The sequence below is a fragment of the Littorina saxatilis genome, linkage group LG17 (assembly GCF_037325665.1).
Source record: "Littorina saxatilis isolate snail1 linkage group LG17, US_GU_Lsax_2.0, whole genome shotgun sequence".
NCBI classification, from domain to species: domain Eukaryota; kingdom Metazoa; phylum Mollusca; class Gastropoda; order Littorinimorpha; family Littorinidae; genus Littorina; species Littorina saxatilis.
In genome coordinates, this window is record NC_090261.1 from 62744846 (window position 1) to 62763757 (window position 18912).

General features: G+C 40.8%; 1 protein-coding gene across 1 annotated transcript in view; it reads left to right on the top strand.

Annotated features, from left to right (window-relative positions):
* Positions 1-18912, top strand: part of LOC138952058 (vam6/Vps39-like protein) — a 121567-nt gene that overhangs the window by 91733 nt on the left and 10922 nt on the right. Inside the window, exons 21-23 of the mRNA XM_070323630.1 lie at positions 3690-3735; positions 5561-5710; positions 7293-7427. Of these exons, the coding sequence (XP_070179731.1) occupies positions 3690-3735; positions 5561-5710; positions 7293-7427 (331 nt within the window). The remainder of the gene's footprint in view (positions 1-3689; positions 3736-5560; positions 5711-7292; positions 7428-18912) is intronic.

Sequence of the window (18912 nt, forward strand, 5' to 3'; positions counted from 1 at the left end):
GTCAACTGAATGGAATTGAACTTTATCCCTCTCTGTATCTGCCTCACTTTATGTCAACTGAATGGAATTGAACTTTCTCCCTCCCTCTAATCTGCCTCACTTTCCTTCTTGTTGCTGACCCCTTCTGCATTCCATTGCATGATGTTGATGTCAGGGGTCTCCTTGACCTTGCTTGGTTTTTGGCCAGTTGCTCTCCTTGCTCGTCCCCTGGCTCCACAGGACAAGACGAAGGGACCTCCAGCAGCTGAGGGTGGGCTCCTTTGAGGCACGGAGCCCGGCGCTGCGCCTGCCTGGGGGGTTCTCACAGGGCGAGCACCATTTCGATTGATTTGGTCTCTGCGTGTATTCATGGCGATGGTGTGCGTGGTACTGTGATCCGTTAAAGTGCGCTGTCTCGCTCAGTATCGCCGACTTCAGCACTAGAGGTTTCTGTCGGGGTTACCCCACCCTTAGCTCCTGGTCAGGGACCTTACCTGGGAGCACAGGTAGCAGAGGTTTTAACTTACCCGCGTGATGAACCCGTATGAGCACATAGGGTATTTACTAGTCAACAGTGCCACCTGTTAACCACCCCGCTCTGATAGGAACACCGCCAGTTGGTCCAGGACAGCTTATTCGTCCGGGCAAGCCCGACTTATAACGCTGCAATCCCTTATATCTAAGGGACGCCCCCTATCCGCCGCCTGGGGACCCGCCGGGTTGGGGATGGTCGCCCCGCCACCTAATTGGAGATAGCCTGACCCCAGTCTGCCTCACTTTATGTCAACTTCATGTCAACTGAATGGAATTGAACTTTCTCCTTCCATCTCTGTATCTGCCTCACTTTATGTCAACTGAATGGAATTGAACTTTCTCCCTCTCTGAATCTGCCTCACTTTATGTTAACTGAATGGAATTGAACTTTCTCCTTCCATCTCTGTATCTGCCTCACTTTATGTCCAACTGAATGGAATTGAACTTTCTCCCTCTCTGTATCTGCCTCACTTTATGTCCACAGACCTGTCAACCCCTTCCAAGGCCAACCTGTACTAATATGATTAAAAACTGTAATCAGGGCAACAATCCCTTACACACTCCCAAAAAATGAACACATGCAAACCTGAGTTCACACGCAAGACTCGCAATTCACTCGCACGACATAAAAAAGAAGAAAGACCAGCTGGTAAATACTCAACATTTATTTTGTATTCATAAAACACATCTGATTTAGCATTAATAAATACATACAACTACTGTAAAACGCACCCACACATCTACTACTGTCCACTGACCAGGAAAAATCACAGTCCAGTCTCACCTGATCACTTTAAGCTTAAAATTATAACACAGTCACACCCACACAACTATATACTGTCCACCAGGAAAAATCACAGTCCAGTCTCACCAGATCACTTTAAGCTTAAATGTATAACACAGTCACACCCACACAACTACTTTGTACTACTGTTCACCAGGAAAAATCACAGTCCAGTCTCTCCAGATCACTTTAAGCTTAAATGTATAACACAGTCACACCCACACAACTACTTTGTACTACTGTTCACCAGGAAAAATCACAGTCCAGTCTCACTAGATCACGTCAAGCATGACACTTGTTGTAGGTAGCAGTAGCTGACTTTGCCGTGGCAAGCAGATTGACTGTGGTAATGGTTTCACGGCATTGGCTTGCGTCACATCTTCTTCCGTTGGAAGGCGGCTGTCTCGTTTCTGGAAATGTTGGTTCACAGGCTTGAACTGTTTCGAACGAATCAATGATTGTTTGTGTACCGCCGTTTCAAAATGCTGCTTCAAGTCGTAGTGACCAGAAGCAGCAACTTTCACTTTGATGTGCGAGCCACATGGCATGCACAAACTGTACTCCTTTCCCTTGTCCGATGATCGCACGACACCAAAGTACGTTTCTCCCACTCCGACATGTGCTGACCATGTCCGGCTTTCTTTCTTTTCTTCGCTGGCCTCTCCATCTTCAGTTGTAGCACGAAAAGTGACGTGAATCGTTGTCTGTCGCTGAAGTAAGTTGTGAAAACAAAGACCAAATCTCGCGACACAGAAGTAGCGGATTGGACCACAGCGCCCTCTATGATACCTTCTGCGCATGCGCACAAGCTCAGTTACAGTCTTTTTCTGTTAGTTGTTGTCGTCTGCTAAACAGAAACGAATCTGATGATAGGTTTCGAATCTTTGTTCGGGTTTTGAATTTTCCCGTACAATTCCCGTACAATTTGGTTTACCTGTACAGCTAGGCGTTGTACGCCGTACACACCAAAATTTGAGTAAATCCCATACAAAATACGGGAAAACCGTACAGGTTGACAGGTCTGTGTCCAACTGAATGGAATTGAACTTTCTCCCTCTCTGTATCTGCCTCACTTTATGTCAACTGAATGGAATTAAACTAGCAAAACCTTTACCTATGTTGATTGATCAGTCCAGTAAAAATGAACTTGACTGATCATAAGGCTTGCATGTGTTTCATTGATTATCTCCCTTTAGCATGATGGGGGATATTTGTGTTGCATGGTTGTTAGTCTTGTCATAAATACATTTCGGCCTTAGCTATAAATGAGTTTATGATAAAGCGAAAGCAACCTGCAAGTGAGCCGTTTGAGAAGGGCTTAAGCAAACAAGTCATTCTCAAACGGTTTATCGCTATTCAGTTGGCGTTCTATTCCATTCGAATGTATTTATGTCCAACACAATGGAATTGAACGTTTTCTGTCTTCCTCCATCTCTGTTAAGAGGAGTTGTTATGTGTTGCACCGTGTTGCACTAATTGTTAACAGGTAGTTCTGTGGTGCACTGTTTTGTGTGAAGTGTTAACAGGTAATTGTTCTGTGTTGCACTAGTGTTAAGGGGTAATTGTTCTGTGTTGCACTAAGTGCTAACAGGTAGTTGTTCTGTGTTGCACTAAGTGTTAACAGGTAGTTGCACTGTGTTGTGTGAAGTGTTAACAGGTAGTTGTTCTGTGTTGCACTAAGTGTTAACAGGTAGTTGCGCTGTGTTGTGTGAAGTGTTAACAGGTAGGTCTGTGTTGCACTAAGTGTTAACAGGTAGTTAATTGTTCTGTGGTGCACTGTTTTTTTGTGAAGTGTTAACAGGTAATTGTTCTGTGTTGCACTAAGTGTTAGCAGGTAGTTCTGTGTTGCACTAAATGTTAACAGGTAGTTGTTCTGTGTTGCAATAGCTGTAGTTGTTCTGTGTTGCACTAAGTGTTAACAGGTAGTTGTTCTGTGTTGCACTAAATGTGAACAGGTAGTTGTTCTTTGGTGCACTGAATGTTAACAGGTAGTTGTTCTGTGGTGCACTGAGTGTTAACAGGTAGTTGTTCTGTGTTGCACTTAGTGTTAACAGGTAATTTTTCTGTGTTGCACTACATGTTAACAGGTAGTTGTTCTGTGTTGCACTAACTGTAGTTGTTCTGTGTTGCACTAAGTGTTAACAGGTAGTTGTTCTGCGGTGCACTGAGTGTTAACAGGTAGTTGTTCTGTGTTGCACTAAATGTTAACAGGTAATTGTTCTGTGTTGCACTAAATGTTAACAGGTAGTTTTGTGTTGCACTAAGTGTTAACAGGTAGTTCTGTGTTGCACTGAGTGTTAAGGGGTAGTTGTTCTGTGTTGAACTGAGTGTTAACAGGTAGTTGTTCTGTGTTGCACTAAGTGTTAACAGGTAGTTGTTCTGTGTTGCACAGGTATTGCGAGAACAACTACGACCCAGACCGGGAAGAAAGTAAAGATGTAAGTTTTTTGTTGCCTTGTGTTTATATCGGGTGTATGATGAGAGATGTGAGATGTAATAGGTGAGATGTAAGATGTAATAGGAGAGATGTGAGATGTAATAGGTGAGATGTAGTAGGAGAGATGTGAGATGTAGTTGGAGAGATGTAAGATTAATAGGTGAGTTGTAATAGGAGAGGTGTGAGATGTAATAGGTGAGATGTAATAGGAGATATGTGAGATGTAATAGAAGAGATGTAATAGGGGAGATGCAATAGGAGAGATGTAATAGCCGAGATGTGAGATATAATAGGAGAGATGTGAGATGTAATAGGGGAGATGTAAGATTAATAGGTGATTTGTAATAGGAGAAATGTGAGATGTAATAGGGGAGATGTGAAACAAGAGATGTGAGATGTAATAGGAGAGATGTGAGACAAGAGATGTAATGGGAGAGATGTGATATGTAATAGTGGAAATGTGAGATGTGAGATGTAATAGGGGAGATGTGAGACAAGAGATGTGAGATGTAATAGGGGAGATGTGAGACAAGAGATGTGAGATGTAATAGGGGAGATGTAATAGGGGAGATGTGAGACAAGAGATGTGAGATGTAATAGGGAAGATGTGAGACAAGAGATGTGAGATGTAATAGGGGAGATGTGAGACAAGAGATGTGAGATGTAATAGGGGAGATGTGAGACAAGAGATGTGAGATGTAATAGGGGAGATGTGAGATGTAATAGGGGAGATGTGAGATGTAATAGGGAATATGCGAGACAAGAGATGTGAGATGTAATAGGAGAGATGTGAGATATAATAGGAGAAATGTGAGATGTAATAGATGAGATGTAAAAGGAGAGATGCGAGGTGTAAAAGAAGATATGTGAGATGTAAAAAGAGAGATGTGAGATTAAAAGGGGAGATGTGAGATGTAAAAGCAGAGATGTGAGATGTAATAGGACAAATGTAAGATGTGAGGGCCAAGGGATGTGAGATGTAGTAGGAGAAATGTGAGACAAGGGATGTGAGATGTAATAGGAGAGATGCGAGACAAGGGATGTGAGATGTAAAAGGAGAGATGTGAGATGTAATGGGAGAGATGTGAGATGTAATAGGAGATATGTAATGGGAGAGATGTGAAACAAGGGATGTGAGATGTAATAGGAGAGATGTGAGACAAGGGATGTGAGATGTAAAAGGAGAGATGTGAGATGTAACGGGAGAGATGTGAGATGTAATGGGACAGATGTGAGGTGTAATAGGGCAGATGTGAGACAAGAGATGTGAGATGTAATAGGAGAGATGTGAGACAAGGGATGTGAAATGTAATAGGGGATATGTGAGACAAGAGATGTGAGATGTAATGGGAGAGATGTGAGATGTAATGGGAGAGATGTGAGATATAATAGGAGAGATGTGAGACAAGGGATGTGAGATGTAATAGGAGATATGTAATAGGAGAGATGTGAGACAAGGGATGTGAGATGTAATAGGAGAGATGTAAAACAAGAGATGTAATGGTAGAGATGTGAGGTGTTATAGGGGAGATGTGAGACAAGAGATGTGAGATGTAATGGGAGAGATGTGAGATGTAATAGGAGATATGAGAGATGTGAGACTTGAGGTGTGAGATGAGAGTGCAAACAGTACCCACTAAGGATGACATGCACCTTGTTGACAAAGGGTAGACTGAAATCAGTACCTGGTAAATATGATATTCTTTTCTTGACAAGAGAGACGTGGAAATCAGAACTCATTAGTGTCTACTGTCACATTGTGTGTTTGGCAGACATACCTTGACTTGCCAGTGTGTGATTGTGACAGGTGTGTGTGATTGTGACAGGTGTACTTGTACCTGCTGAAGATGTACCTGCAACCTCCTGACATGTCTTTGCTGGGTCTGGCACCGGGGGAAGCCCCCAGCATACGACACAACACAGAGTCTGCCCTCAGGCTGCTGGAGAAACATGCACACCAGGTGGATGTACCCAAGGTCAGTGCTACCTGTCTGTCTCCCTGTCTGTCGACCTGCTTCTTCCCTCTATCACTGACTGAAAGGGTATATGTGTATATCAGATAGTAACACAACACAGAGTCTGCCCTCAGGCTGCTGGAGAAACACGCACACCAGGTGGATGTTCCCAAGATCAGGGCTACCTGTCTGTCTCCCTGTCTGTCTCCCTGTCTGTCAGTCTCCCTGTCTGTCTGTCTCCCTGTCTGTCTGTCTCCCTGTCTGTCTGTCTCCCTGTCTGTCTGTCTCCCTGTCTGTCTACCTGTCTGTCTCCCTGTCTGTCTCCCTGTCTGTCTACAGCGCCTGTCAGGTATCAGAAGGCTGACTATCACTCCGTGTCAGTTGATGTACTACCGTCTCGCACCCAGACAAGGCAGTGTTGTGGATCGACTTCGCTTTTTTATTCACCATAAAAATCGCATGAAAGAAAACCCTGAAACTAACACATGTAAATAAAATAATGAAAATAATGAAAACATGGTGTTCCAGGACAATAAAGTTCTAAGATTGTAAATCAATAATTAACTAGTTTACCACATTTGATTCACATTAACATTAAAACAAATTACGGCTCTCACAAGTATAAATATACATCAAATATTCCATTTAGTTCAGCAACATTGCTTCACTGAGAAATCATATATACACAACGGCATACACGTAAATATTATATGTATACAATGCAAACAGTTTACAACATCAACATGTGAATCTGACATGCTGAGAATAGTTTAACATGAACTCCATTCTTAAAGAAAGAATGTCACATCGCAATAATAAATATCGCATACCTCAAAAATACTGTAGTTGTAGTTATGAGGGTTTTTCACTCCTCAGTCTGGCCAGGGTGGTAACAGCTAACAATGCAGTGACACTGACAGTGACAAGCACACCAAAAATGCAGTGAACTTAGCTCACACTACAAAAAGTATTCTTCCAAGCCAACGTTGGCTACAAAACAGCCAATGAGAGTACAGTTTTCATAAGCCAATGATAACTTGCCATATAAACAATAGGCACTTCAAATGAAGCATATTGTTAACAAATAATAAGCAGGCAACTGATTCCTGCACAGGCACATGAACATATTATTCTTTAAAGGACACAAACAAATGAAGTTATAAGTCAAAATATCCTGCCTGCCACATTGATATTTCTCAACTAACACCGCCTGTCAGGTATCAGAAAGCTGACTATCACTCGGTGTCAGTTGATATTTCTCAACTAACACCGCCTGTCGGGTGTCAGAAAGCTGACTATAACTCCGTGTCAGTTGATATTTCTCAACTAACACCGCCTGTCTGGTGTCAGAAAGCTGACTATCACTCCGTGTCAGTTGATATTTCTCAACTAACACCGCCTGTCGGGTGTCAGAAAGCTGACCATCACTCTGTGTCAGTTGATAATTCTCAAAGATGAAGAGTGGGGCTCCTCCCTACATGTTTGTGGTCTCAGCCATGCCATTACCCTTGTTAATACAGAATTTGTCTTGCCTTGTCTTTTCTTGTCTTGTCTTCTCTTGTCTTGGATACATTTTGCTGAGAAGTGTGTTTCCCTTTGTCAGGCTCTGGAGCTGCTGCCGAGTTCTATCCGAGTGCGCGACATCCTGACCTTCCTGGAGAATGTCCTTGAACACAACGCCACTGAACGCAGACACAACCAGGTCCTCAGGAGCCTCAGCTACGCTGAAAATCTAGCTGTAGGTTTATCATTGCCTTTTTATCACCTTCTCTCTAGTATATTTCACACACTGAAAATCTGGCTGTAAGTTTATCATTGCCTTTTTAACACCTTCTCTCTAGTATATTTCATACACTAAAAATCTGGCTGTAAGTTTATCATTGCCTTTTTAACACCTCACTAGTATGTTTCAAACACTAAAAATCTGGCTGTAAGTTTATCATTGCCTTTTTAACACCTTCTCTCTAGTATATTTCAAACACTGAAAATCTGGCTGTAGGTTTATCATTGCCTTTTTAACACCTCTCTATTATGTTTCAAATACTTAAAATCTGGCTGTAAGTTTATCATTGCCTTTTTATCACCTTCTCTCTAGTATATTTCATACACTGAAAATCTGGCTGTAAGTTTATCATTGCCTTTTTAACACCTCTCTAGTATATTTCATATTCTGAAAATCTGGCTGTAAGTTTATCATTGCCTTTTTATCACCTTCTCTCTAGTATATTTCATACACTGAAAATCTGGCTGTAAGTTTATCATTGCCTTTTTAACACCTCTCTAGTATATTTCAAACACTGAAAATCTGGCTGTAAGTTTATCATTGCCTTTTTAACACCTCTCTAGTATGTTTCAAATATTGTACTACGTTGCAAGCCCCTGGAGCAAATTTTTGATTAGTGCTTTTGTGAACAAGAAACAATTGACAAGTGGCTCTATTACATCACCCCCCTTCCCTCCGTCGCAATATAACCTTGAACGGTTGAAAACGACGTTAAAGACCAAATAAAGAAAGAAAGAAAGTATGTCACACGCTTTCCTTCTTTGCCACTACTAAAGCAAACGTGTGCAAGATTGTATGTCACACGCTTTGGAGCATGTGCAAGAACGGATTCAAACTCGAAATCGTCCCTCCAAAATGCACACACGACTTTTATTTCTCCTGCTGTTGTTGTTTCTTCTCTTTACAAATTCTTCAACGCTGAGAATACTGAAAACGGCATCCCAGACGACAGTACTGTTTTCATACGCGAATTTAGCTGCCCTTGCAAAGTGGCTCGCTCAGGAGGCCTGTTAGTCTGAATCTGGAAGGACAGAGTTCTGAACATAGATGACAAAGATCCCGGAAAGAACAAACATTTCACGGATGCAGACACAGAAAGACGTCATGAAGTATGCGATGCTTCAAAAGATACAGACTGTGACGATGACTATGACGTCATTCACATATACCGAGACGTCATTCATAATTGTTCGGTCACTTCCGTCAAAAAGTAGATCTCTCGACAATGGCTGCTCCTGTGTTTAGGTTTGTCAAGCTTGAGTACGCAAAACGTGTTTGTTCTCTCCTCAGTTGAAGCTGTGAGACATAAATGCTATTCCGACTTGGTCGTGTGACAGAGTTTTTTTCCACACTCGATTAGCTGATGTCTAACAATCAACGTAATCTCGTGTGGAAGAAAACGTCTGTCACACGACCAAGTCTGAATAGCAGGTAATGTTTCAAACACTGAAAATCTGGCTGTAGGTTTATCATTGCCTTTTTATCACCTTCTCTCTAGTATATTTCAAACACTGAAAATCTGTCGGTAAGTTTATCATTGCCTTTTTACACCTTCTCTCTAGTATATTTCATACACTGAAAATCTGGCTGTAAGTTTATCATTGCCTTTTTAACACCTCTCTAGTATATTTCAAACACTGAAAATCTGGCTGTAAGTTTATCATTGCCTTTTTATCACCTTCTCTCTAGTATATTTCATACACTGAAAATCTGGCTGTAAGTTTATCATTGCCTTTTTAACACCTCTCTAGTATATTTCAAACACTGAAAATCTGGCTGTAGGTTTATCATTGCCTTTTTAACACCTCTCTAGTTTATTTCAAACACTGAAAATCTGGCTGTAAGTTAATCATTGCCTTTTTAACACCTTCTCTCTAGTATATTTCAAACACTAAAAATCTGGCTGTAAGTTTATCATTGCCTTTTTATCACCTTCTCTCTGGTATATTTCATACACTAAAAATCTGGCTGTAGGTTTATCATTGCCTTTTTAACACCTCTCTAGTATGTTTCAAACACTAACAATCTGGCTGTAAGTTTATCATTGCCTTTTTAACACCTCTCTAGTATATATATATTTCAACCATTGAAAATCTGGCTGTAAGTTTATCATTGCATTTTTAACACCTTCTCTCTAGTATATTTCAAACACTGAAAATCTGGCTGTAGGTTTATCATTGCCTTTTTATCACCTTCTCTCTAGTATATTTCATACACTGAAAATCTGGCTGTAGGTTTATCATTGCCTTTTTATCACCTTCTCTCTAGTATATTTCATACACTGAAAATCTGGCTGTAAGTTTATCATTGCCTTTTTAAAACCTTCTCTCTAGTGTATTTCAAACACTGAAAATCTGGCTGTAAGTTTATCATTGCCTTTTTGACTCACATGCGTAGCAAAAGTGAGTCTATGTACTCACCCGAGTCGTCCGTCCGTCCGTCCGTCCGTCCGTCCGGAAAACTTTAACGTTGGATATTTCTTGGACACTATTCAGTCTATCAGTACCAAATTTGGCAAGATGGTGTATGATGACAAGGCCCCAAAAAACATACATAGCATCTTGACCTTGCTTCAAGGTCAAGGTCGCAGGGGCCATAAATGTTGCCTAAAAAACAGCTATTTTTCCCATTTTTCCCATTTTCTCTGAAGTTTTTGAGATTGAATACCTCACCTATATATGATATATAGGGCAAAGTAAGCCCCATCTTTTGATACCAGTTTGGTTTACCTTGCTTCAAGGTCAAGGTCACAAGAGCTCTTCAAAGTTGGATTGTATACATATTTTGAAGTGACCTTGACCCTGAACTATGGAAGATAACTGTTTCAAACTTAAAAATTATGTGGGGCACATGTTATGCTTTCATCATGAGACACATTTGGTCACATATGATCAAGGTCAAGGTCACTTTGACCCTTATGAAATGTGACCAAAATAAGGTAGTGAACCACTAAAAGTGACCATATCTCATGGTAGAAAGAGCCAATAAGCACCATTGTACTTCCTATGTCTTGAATTAACAGCTTTGTGTTGCATGACCTTGGATGACCTTGACCTTGGGTCAAGGTCACATGTATTTTGGTAGGAAAAATGTGTAAAGCATGTGAGTCGTATGGGCTTTGCCCTTCTTGTTAACACCTTCTCTCTGGTATAATTCATACACTAAAATTCTGGCTGTAAGTTTATCATTGCCTTTTTAACACTTTCTCTCTATTATATTTCACACACTGAAAAACTGGCTGTAGGTTTATCATTGCCTTTTTAACACCTTCTCTCTATTCTATTTCAAACACTAACAATCTGGCTGTAGGTTTATCATTGCCTTTTTAACACCTTCTCTCTGGTATATTTCATACACTGAAAATCTGGCTGTAAGTTTATCATTGCATTCTTAACACCTTCTCTCTAGTATATTTCATAAACTAAAAATCTGGCTGTAGGTTTATCATTGCCTTTTTAACACCTCTCTAGTATGTTTCCAACACTAAAAATCTGGCTGTAAGTTTATCATTGCCTTTTTATCACCTTCTCTCTAGCATAATTCAAACACTGAAAATCTTCCTGTAAGTTTATCATTGCGTTTTTAACACTTTCTCTCTAGTATTATTGAAACACTGAAAATCTGGCTGTAGGTTTATCATTGCCTTTTTAACGCCTCTCTAGTATATTTCAAACACTGAAAATCTGGCTGTAGGTTTATCATTGCCTTTTTAACACCTTCTCACTGGTATATTTCATACACTAAAAATCTGGCTGTAAGTTTATCATTGCCTTTTTAACACCTCTCTAGTATATTTCATACACTGAAAATCTGGCTGTAGGTTTATCATTGCCTTTTTAACACCTTCTCTCTAGTATATTTCATACACTGAAAATCTGGCTGTAGGTTTATCATTGCCTTTTTAACACCTCTCTAGTATGTTTCAAACACTGAAAATCTGGCTGTAGGTTTATCATTGCCTTTTTATCACCTTCTGTCTAGTATATTTCATACACTGAAAATCTGGCTGTAAGTTTATCATTGCCTGTTTAACACCTCTCTAGTATATTTCAAACACTTAAAATCTGGCTGTAAGTTTATCATTGCCTTTTTAACACCTCTCTAGTATGATCCAAACACTGAAAATCGGGCTGTAGGTTTATCATTGCCTTTTTATCACCTTCTCTCTAGTATATTTCAAACACTGAAAATCAGGCTGTAAGTTTATCATTGCCTTTTTAACACCTTCTCTCAAGTATTATTCAAACACTGAAAATCTGCCTGTAGGTTTATCATTGCCTTTTTAACACCTCTCTAGTATATTTCATACACTGAAAATCTGGCTGTAAGTTTATCATTGCCTTTTTAACACCTCTCTAGTATATTTCATACACTGAAAATCTGGCTGTAAGTTTATCATTGCCTTTTTAACACCTTCTCTCTGGTATATTTCATACACTAAAAATCTGGCTGTAAGTTTATCATTGCCTTTTTAACACCTCTCTAGTATATTTCAAACACTGAAAATCTGACTGTAGGTTTATCATTGCCTTTTTAACACCTTCTCTCTAATGTATTTCAAACACTGAAAATCTGGCTGTAAGTTTATTATTGCCTTTTTAACACCTTCTCTCTGGTATATTTCATACACTAAAAATCTGGCTGTAAGTTTATCATTGCCTTTTTAACACCTCTCTAGTATGGTACAAACACTAAAAATCTGGCTGTAAGTTTATCATTGCCTTTTTAACACCTCTCTAGTATATATATATTTCAAACACTGAAAATCTGGCTGTAAGTTTATCATTGCCTTTTTAACACCTTTTCTCTAGTATTATTCAAGCACTGAAAATCTGGCTGTAGGTTTATCATTGCCTTTTTAACACCTCTCTAGTATATTTCATACACTGAAAATCTGGCTGTAAGTTTATCATTGCCTTTTAAACACCTCTCTAGGGGCGTGGATGTAGCTCAGTCGGTAGCGCGCTGGATTTGTATCCAGTTGGCTGCTGTCAGCGTGAGTTCGTCCCCACGTTCGACTTTGTTTGGGTATATTTTCAAATATGGAAAATCTGGCTGTAGGTTTATCATTGCCTTTTTGACTCACATGCGAAGCAAAAGTGAGTCTATGTATGTCGCGGGCGCAAACCGCGGGCTTAGAGAAAATAAAACAATTCACTCGCACGGCGCCCCACACACAAGTACTCACACACTCTCATATGATTCGCACCTCGCTCATAAATTGTAATAAAATCTCCAAACGTAAACGCTTTAGGGTTCAGATAGACAGGAGAGCAAAAGGGAAATAAAAATAAAAAAGAATGAAGCAAAAAACCAGTTCATCTATTTATAAGATTAAATTCAACATGTAACACACAAACAGTTTACAAAACAATCAATCAAATCACACTCCAGTGGCCTGGTGGTTTCTGAAAAACGAAGAGCCACACAAACTTAGTATGTAGAATTGTTCGATGAACATACAGTACGTTGGCCACATGAAATACCGGTTAATATATAAAAAAAAACAAAAAAACAATCGCGCATATCAATAGAACTGTTTCAGTGTGTCATTACACTGCAGAACGGCGACCCCCCTTCCACACAACACCCAAGATATGTAAGTAATGACTTAGCCTGTGTGACGGAGAAAAGTCCCGTTATTGTCTGCGACGAATGGAAGCAGACGACGTTACGCAGCGCCTCGCTGACGAAGAACAGCCCCCACAGACGTTGCTCACTGACGTCCAGTGTGGAGGTCTCCGCCTGACGATCCTGCGGAAAGTTGTAGAAGGTGAAGGCAGGAGAAACCCGGATCCATCGGCCTGTAACTCCTCCCAAGAACGTTTCGCAGCGCCTCGCTGACGAAGAACAGCCCCCACAGACGTTGATCACTGACGTCCAGTGTGGAGGTCTCCGCCTGACGATCCTGCGGAAAGTTATAGAAGGCGAAAGCAGGAGAAACCCGGATCCATCGGCCTGTAACTCCTCCTAAGATGTCCACGGGTTGAGATCAACAGTTGTCCTCTTGTGATGGACCCCATGGCAGTAGTAGCAGCAGTAGTAGTAGCGTATACTGGTGCGACCATTACCTGCAGTCGGAAAAGTGTGTCAAGACTTTCCGACCCTACGATTTCCCGAGTGCCATGCGGCAGAGGGGAAACCGTAGATCAGCATGAAAACCCTAAACATCATCACAACATCAAACGCCACAATGGCAAGTTATAACCTGAGTTATGGATTCCTATCCATGCCATTGCATAAATTCCAGCGTCAATTCTATCAATAAAATATAAAGAGAAAAATATTATAATAATTAAATGTTTCAAACACTTAATACAATTTTCCTCTCGCTGATCATCACAACAGTGACCCTACAATCTACCAATAAATTGTCACAGCTTCAACTCGAAAGTTGGTGGAAAAATTATCATAAATGCCAACACACAAGTCGACAAAAATATATCCACCACAGTAATTGTTATGCATTATACAACATAAAAGTTGACCTTTCTAAACATATTATTATTTAGAATTATTTTAATTATCAGAATACATATAACTGACTTATCAAACCACTGAACCACTGCACAATTTAAGCATATCAACGCTCGTCAATTACTGTTAAAATTCATTCTGATAAAAGAACTTGGTTCATGAACTTTTGCACTAAACAACCCACGGACAATGTATGTCACTATCATAGGAAACTTGCTTTTCCTCCCGCACAAAATAACAAAAGAACAGCTAAGGGCTGCACTCTTTCACTGACCAGTGGTTACACCAACAGTCTTTAATACCACAGCACGAAATCTACACCCGCAGTGCAAGGTCTTTCATAACAATGATACCCAGCTACGAACGCGTGCTGTCAGCAATATTAACTCAGTGCAGAAGCACGGAATATGTTGAACCAGCAATCTTTCGGATCACTGAACTCACTAGATAGCCACTCTTTCTTTTGTTCATTCACACACACAAAAGACGTCCATGCATACGACAGCAAAACAAATACCCGCCTGCCATTTTCCACCCATTCCATGCAGCATATTTAAGAGGAAAAGAAAATGTACAACTTACTTTGCAGTTACGAGGGACATACAGTGTTAAATTTACCGGCCTCAATGATACATGATTTTACCTGGAAAAACTTACGGAAAACGTTCAATAATCATGTTGTTCTTCTCCTGTTCCCAGTAAAACATTTTATAAATCATTGGTTGACGAGGGTAGGGATAAACTAAACTCACTAATTTAACCTCACCTGCAGTACATTGCAGAGTTGTCGCGTGTCGCTGGTGCTAAGCTGCCGACATCTTTCCTCCTTACCAACTGGGATAGGAATGACTTGTCTCGCTCACCTGACCCACGATTTCCACGAACAGTTCTCAAACGGGAGGGAAAAAGTGCAGAAATGTTTCCACCCCAATCTACGACGCTCCGTTTGGTGACACTGTCTCCTCTACACCAATCTTTTCGCTCTCGCTCTCTTCGTATTTGATGGTTGGGTTTGCAATTTACGGGCATTTGATTAGCTAGTTATTCCGTGGCGCGACAAATCTCCCCCCCAAGATCGACCTAACAGGGAGTTGCCCGAACTAGCACCACGGAACATACTCCAATATGCATTCTTATGCTTTTATTCATTGGCTGACATATTCGCTTCTTACATACACTTCCTTCTAATTGCTAGATTCTTTTGACGTCAAAGTATAAAAAACATCTTATAACACATTTCTAGCTTCTGCTTTAGCTTGAATTTTGAGTTCTTCTAGCTCTCTGGCTGCTTTCAACTCTTGTTCTTTCAACTCTTTGGCCTGTGCCCTAGCCAACTTGGACTCTTCTAACTTGGCTTTTTCAGTCTCTATTTTGATGGCTTCTAACTCCCTCTCTTCCCTAGCTGCAATAGCTCTCTTCTCGTCAAGGATATACTCACGCAAAGCCTCATCCCTAAGACCCAACTCCTCACCGACTGTACGAATAGTTTTAATTTCTTCCAAAGCAAGAGCTCTGGCTTCTTTCGCTTTTGCTTCCATAACTGATCTGGTTCGAGCCGCAACAACTGGCCTCGCTGCCATAAGACGGAAAGAATGGCTGTTTAAACGTTAATGGATCGATATAGCTCACAATATCTTTACAAGTTACAAGTTACTCATACATTAACGTTACAAATGTATCGAAATAAATTTACTGCATCATAGATGAAATCGAATTTGGAAAAGGAGATCTTTGTCTTTACAACAACACACTTGTTTCTCGGTCACTAATTGCGGACGTAATCCAACACTGGTTTATTTCTAAACAGGATCGCGGAAAAATAACCAGTACTATTGTTTTGGGAAAACAACAATAGAACAAGTATAATAAAATGTCAATTATATTTTAGGGAAGGAAAATGTCTAACCAAAAATGAACGTTTGCGAATAGTTTTGAAATTAAAGGACTGGGAAAAGATACTACCCTGGAATGAGGAAATGGGAGGCAGGTATCTAGCCCGCGGCAGTCCTAGCTATAGGACAAACCACCAGACACCCTCAACAACCACCCGCTGCTGTCACTTACACACCAGCACTCACCCAGTCCAACAAACAAAACATCACAAAACGTCACAAAGAATAAAGATAGAGAAAAAAAACAAAAAAAACTTGCTCTCTATTTATCTGATGGGAACTCTTACAGAGGTGTCCCCGGCATCTCCACCATATGTCGCGGGCGCAAACCGCGGGCTTAGAGAAAATAAAACAATTCACTCGCACGGCGCCTCACACACAAGTACTCACACACTCTCATATGATTCGCACCTCGCTCATAAATTGTAATAAAATCTCCAAACGTAAACGCTTTAGGGTTCAGATAGACAGGAGAGCAAAAGGGAAATAAAAATAAAAAAGAATGAAGCAAAAAACCAGTTCATCTATTTATAAGATTAAATTCAACATGTAACACACAAACAGTTTACAAAACAATCAATCAAATCACACTCCAGTGGCCTGGTGGTTTCTGAAAAACGAAGAGCCACACAAACTTAGTATGTAGAATTGTTCGATGAACATACAGTACGTTGGCCACATGAAATACCGGTTAATATATAAAAAAAAACAAAAAAACAATCGCGCATATCAATAGAACTGTTTCAGTGTGTCATTACACTGCAGAACGGCGACCCCCCTTCCACACAACACCCAAGATATGTAAGTAATGACTTAGCCTGTGTGACGGAGAAAAGTCCCGTTATTGTCTGCGACGAATGGAAGCAGACGACGTTACGCAGCGCCTCGCTGACGAAGAACAGCCCCCACAGACGTTGCTCACTGACGTCCAGTGTGGAGGTCTCCGCCTGACGATCCTGCGGAAAGTTGTAGAAGGTGAAGGCAGGAGAAACCCGGATCCATCGGCCTGTAACTCCTCCCAAGAACGTTTCGCAGCGCCTCGCTGACGAAGAACAGCCCCCACAGACGTTGATCACTGACGTCCAGTGTGGAGGTCTCCGCCTGACGATCCTGCGGAAAGTTATAGAAGGCGAAAGCAGGAGAAACCCGGATCCATCGGCCTGTAACTCCTCCTAAGATGTCCACGGGTTGAGATCAACAGTTGTCCTCTTGTGATGGACCCCATGGCAGTAGTAGCAGCAGTAGTAGTAGCGTATACTGGTGCGACCATTACCTGCAGTCGGAAAAGTGTGTCAAGACTTTCCGACCCTACGATTTCCCGAGTGCCATGCGGCAGAGGGGAAACCGTAGATCAGCATGAAAACCCTAAACATCATCACAACATCAAACGCCACAATGGCAAGTTATAACCTGAGTTATGGATTCCTATCCATGCCATTGCATAAATTCCAGCGTCAATTCTATCAATAAAATATAAAGAGAAAAATATTATAATAATTAAATGTTTCAAACACTTAATACAATTTTCCTCTCGCTGATCATCACAACAGTGACCATACAATCTACCAATAAATTGTCACAGCTTCAACTCGAAAGTTGGTGGAAAAATTATCATAAATGCCAACACACAAGTCGACAAAAATATATCCACCACAGTAATTGTTATGCATTATACAACATAAAAGTTGACCTTTCTAAACATATTATTATTTAGAATTATTTTAATTATCAGAATACATATAACTGACTTATCAAACCACTGAACCACTGCACAATTTAAGCATATCAACGCTCGTCAATTACTGTTAAAATTCATTCTGATAAAAGAACTTGGTTCATGAACTTTTGCACTAAACAACCCACGGACAATGTATGTCACTATCATAGGAAACTTGCTTTTCCTCCCGCACAAAATAACAAAAGAACAGCTAAGGGCTGCACTCTTTCACTGACCAGTGGTTACACCAACAGTCTTTAATACCACAGCACGAAATCTACACCCGCAGTGCAAGGTCTTTCATAACAATGATACCCAGCTACGAACGCGTGCTGTCAGCAATATTAACTCAGTGCAGAAGCACGGAATATGTTGAACCAGCAATCTTTCGGATCACTGAACTCACTAGATAGCCACTCTTTCTTTTGTTCATTCACACACACAAAAGACGTCCATGCATACGACAGCAAAACAAATACCCGCCTGCCATTTTCCACCCATTCCATGCAGCATATTTAAGAGGAAAAGAAAATGTACAACTTACTTTGCAGTTACGAGGGACATACAGTGTTAAATTTACCGGCCTCAATGATACATGATTTTACCTGGAAAAACTTACGGAAAACGTTCAATAATCATGTTGTTCTTCTCCTGTTCCCAGTAAAACATTTTATAAATCATTGGTTGACGAGGGTAGGGATAAACTAAACTCACTAATTTAACCTCACCTGCAGTACATTGCAGAGTTGTCGCGTGTCGCTGGTGCTAAGCTGCCGACATCTTTCCTCCTTACCAACTGGGATAGGAATGACTTGTCTCGCTCACCTGACCCACGATTTCCACGAACAGTTCTCAAACGGGAGGGAAAAGTGCAGAAATGTTTCCACCCCAATCTACGACGCTCCGTTTGGTGACACTGTCTCCTCTACACCAATCTTTTCGCTCTCGCTCCCTTCGTATTTGATGGTTGGGTTTGCAATTTACGGGCATTTGATCAGCTAGTTATTCCGTGGCGCGACAATGTACTCACCCGAGTCGTCCGTCCGTCCGTCCGGACGTCCGTCCGTCCGGAAAACTTTAACGTTGGATATTTCTTGGACACTATTCAGTCTATCAGTACCAAATTTGGCAAGATGGTGTATGATGACAAGGCCCCAAAAAACATACATAGCATCTTGACCTTGCTTCAAGGTCAAGGTCGCAGGGGCCATAAATGTTGCCTAAAAAACAGCTATTTTTGACATTTTTCACATTTTCTCTGAAGTTTTTGAGATTCAATACCTCACCTATATATGATATATAGGGCAAAGTAAGCCCCATCTTTTGATACCAGTTTGGTTTATCTTGCTTCAAG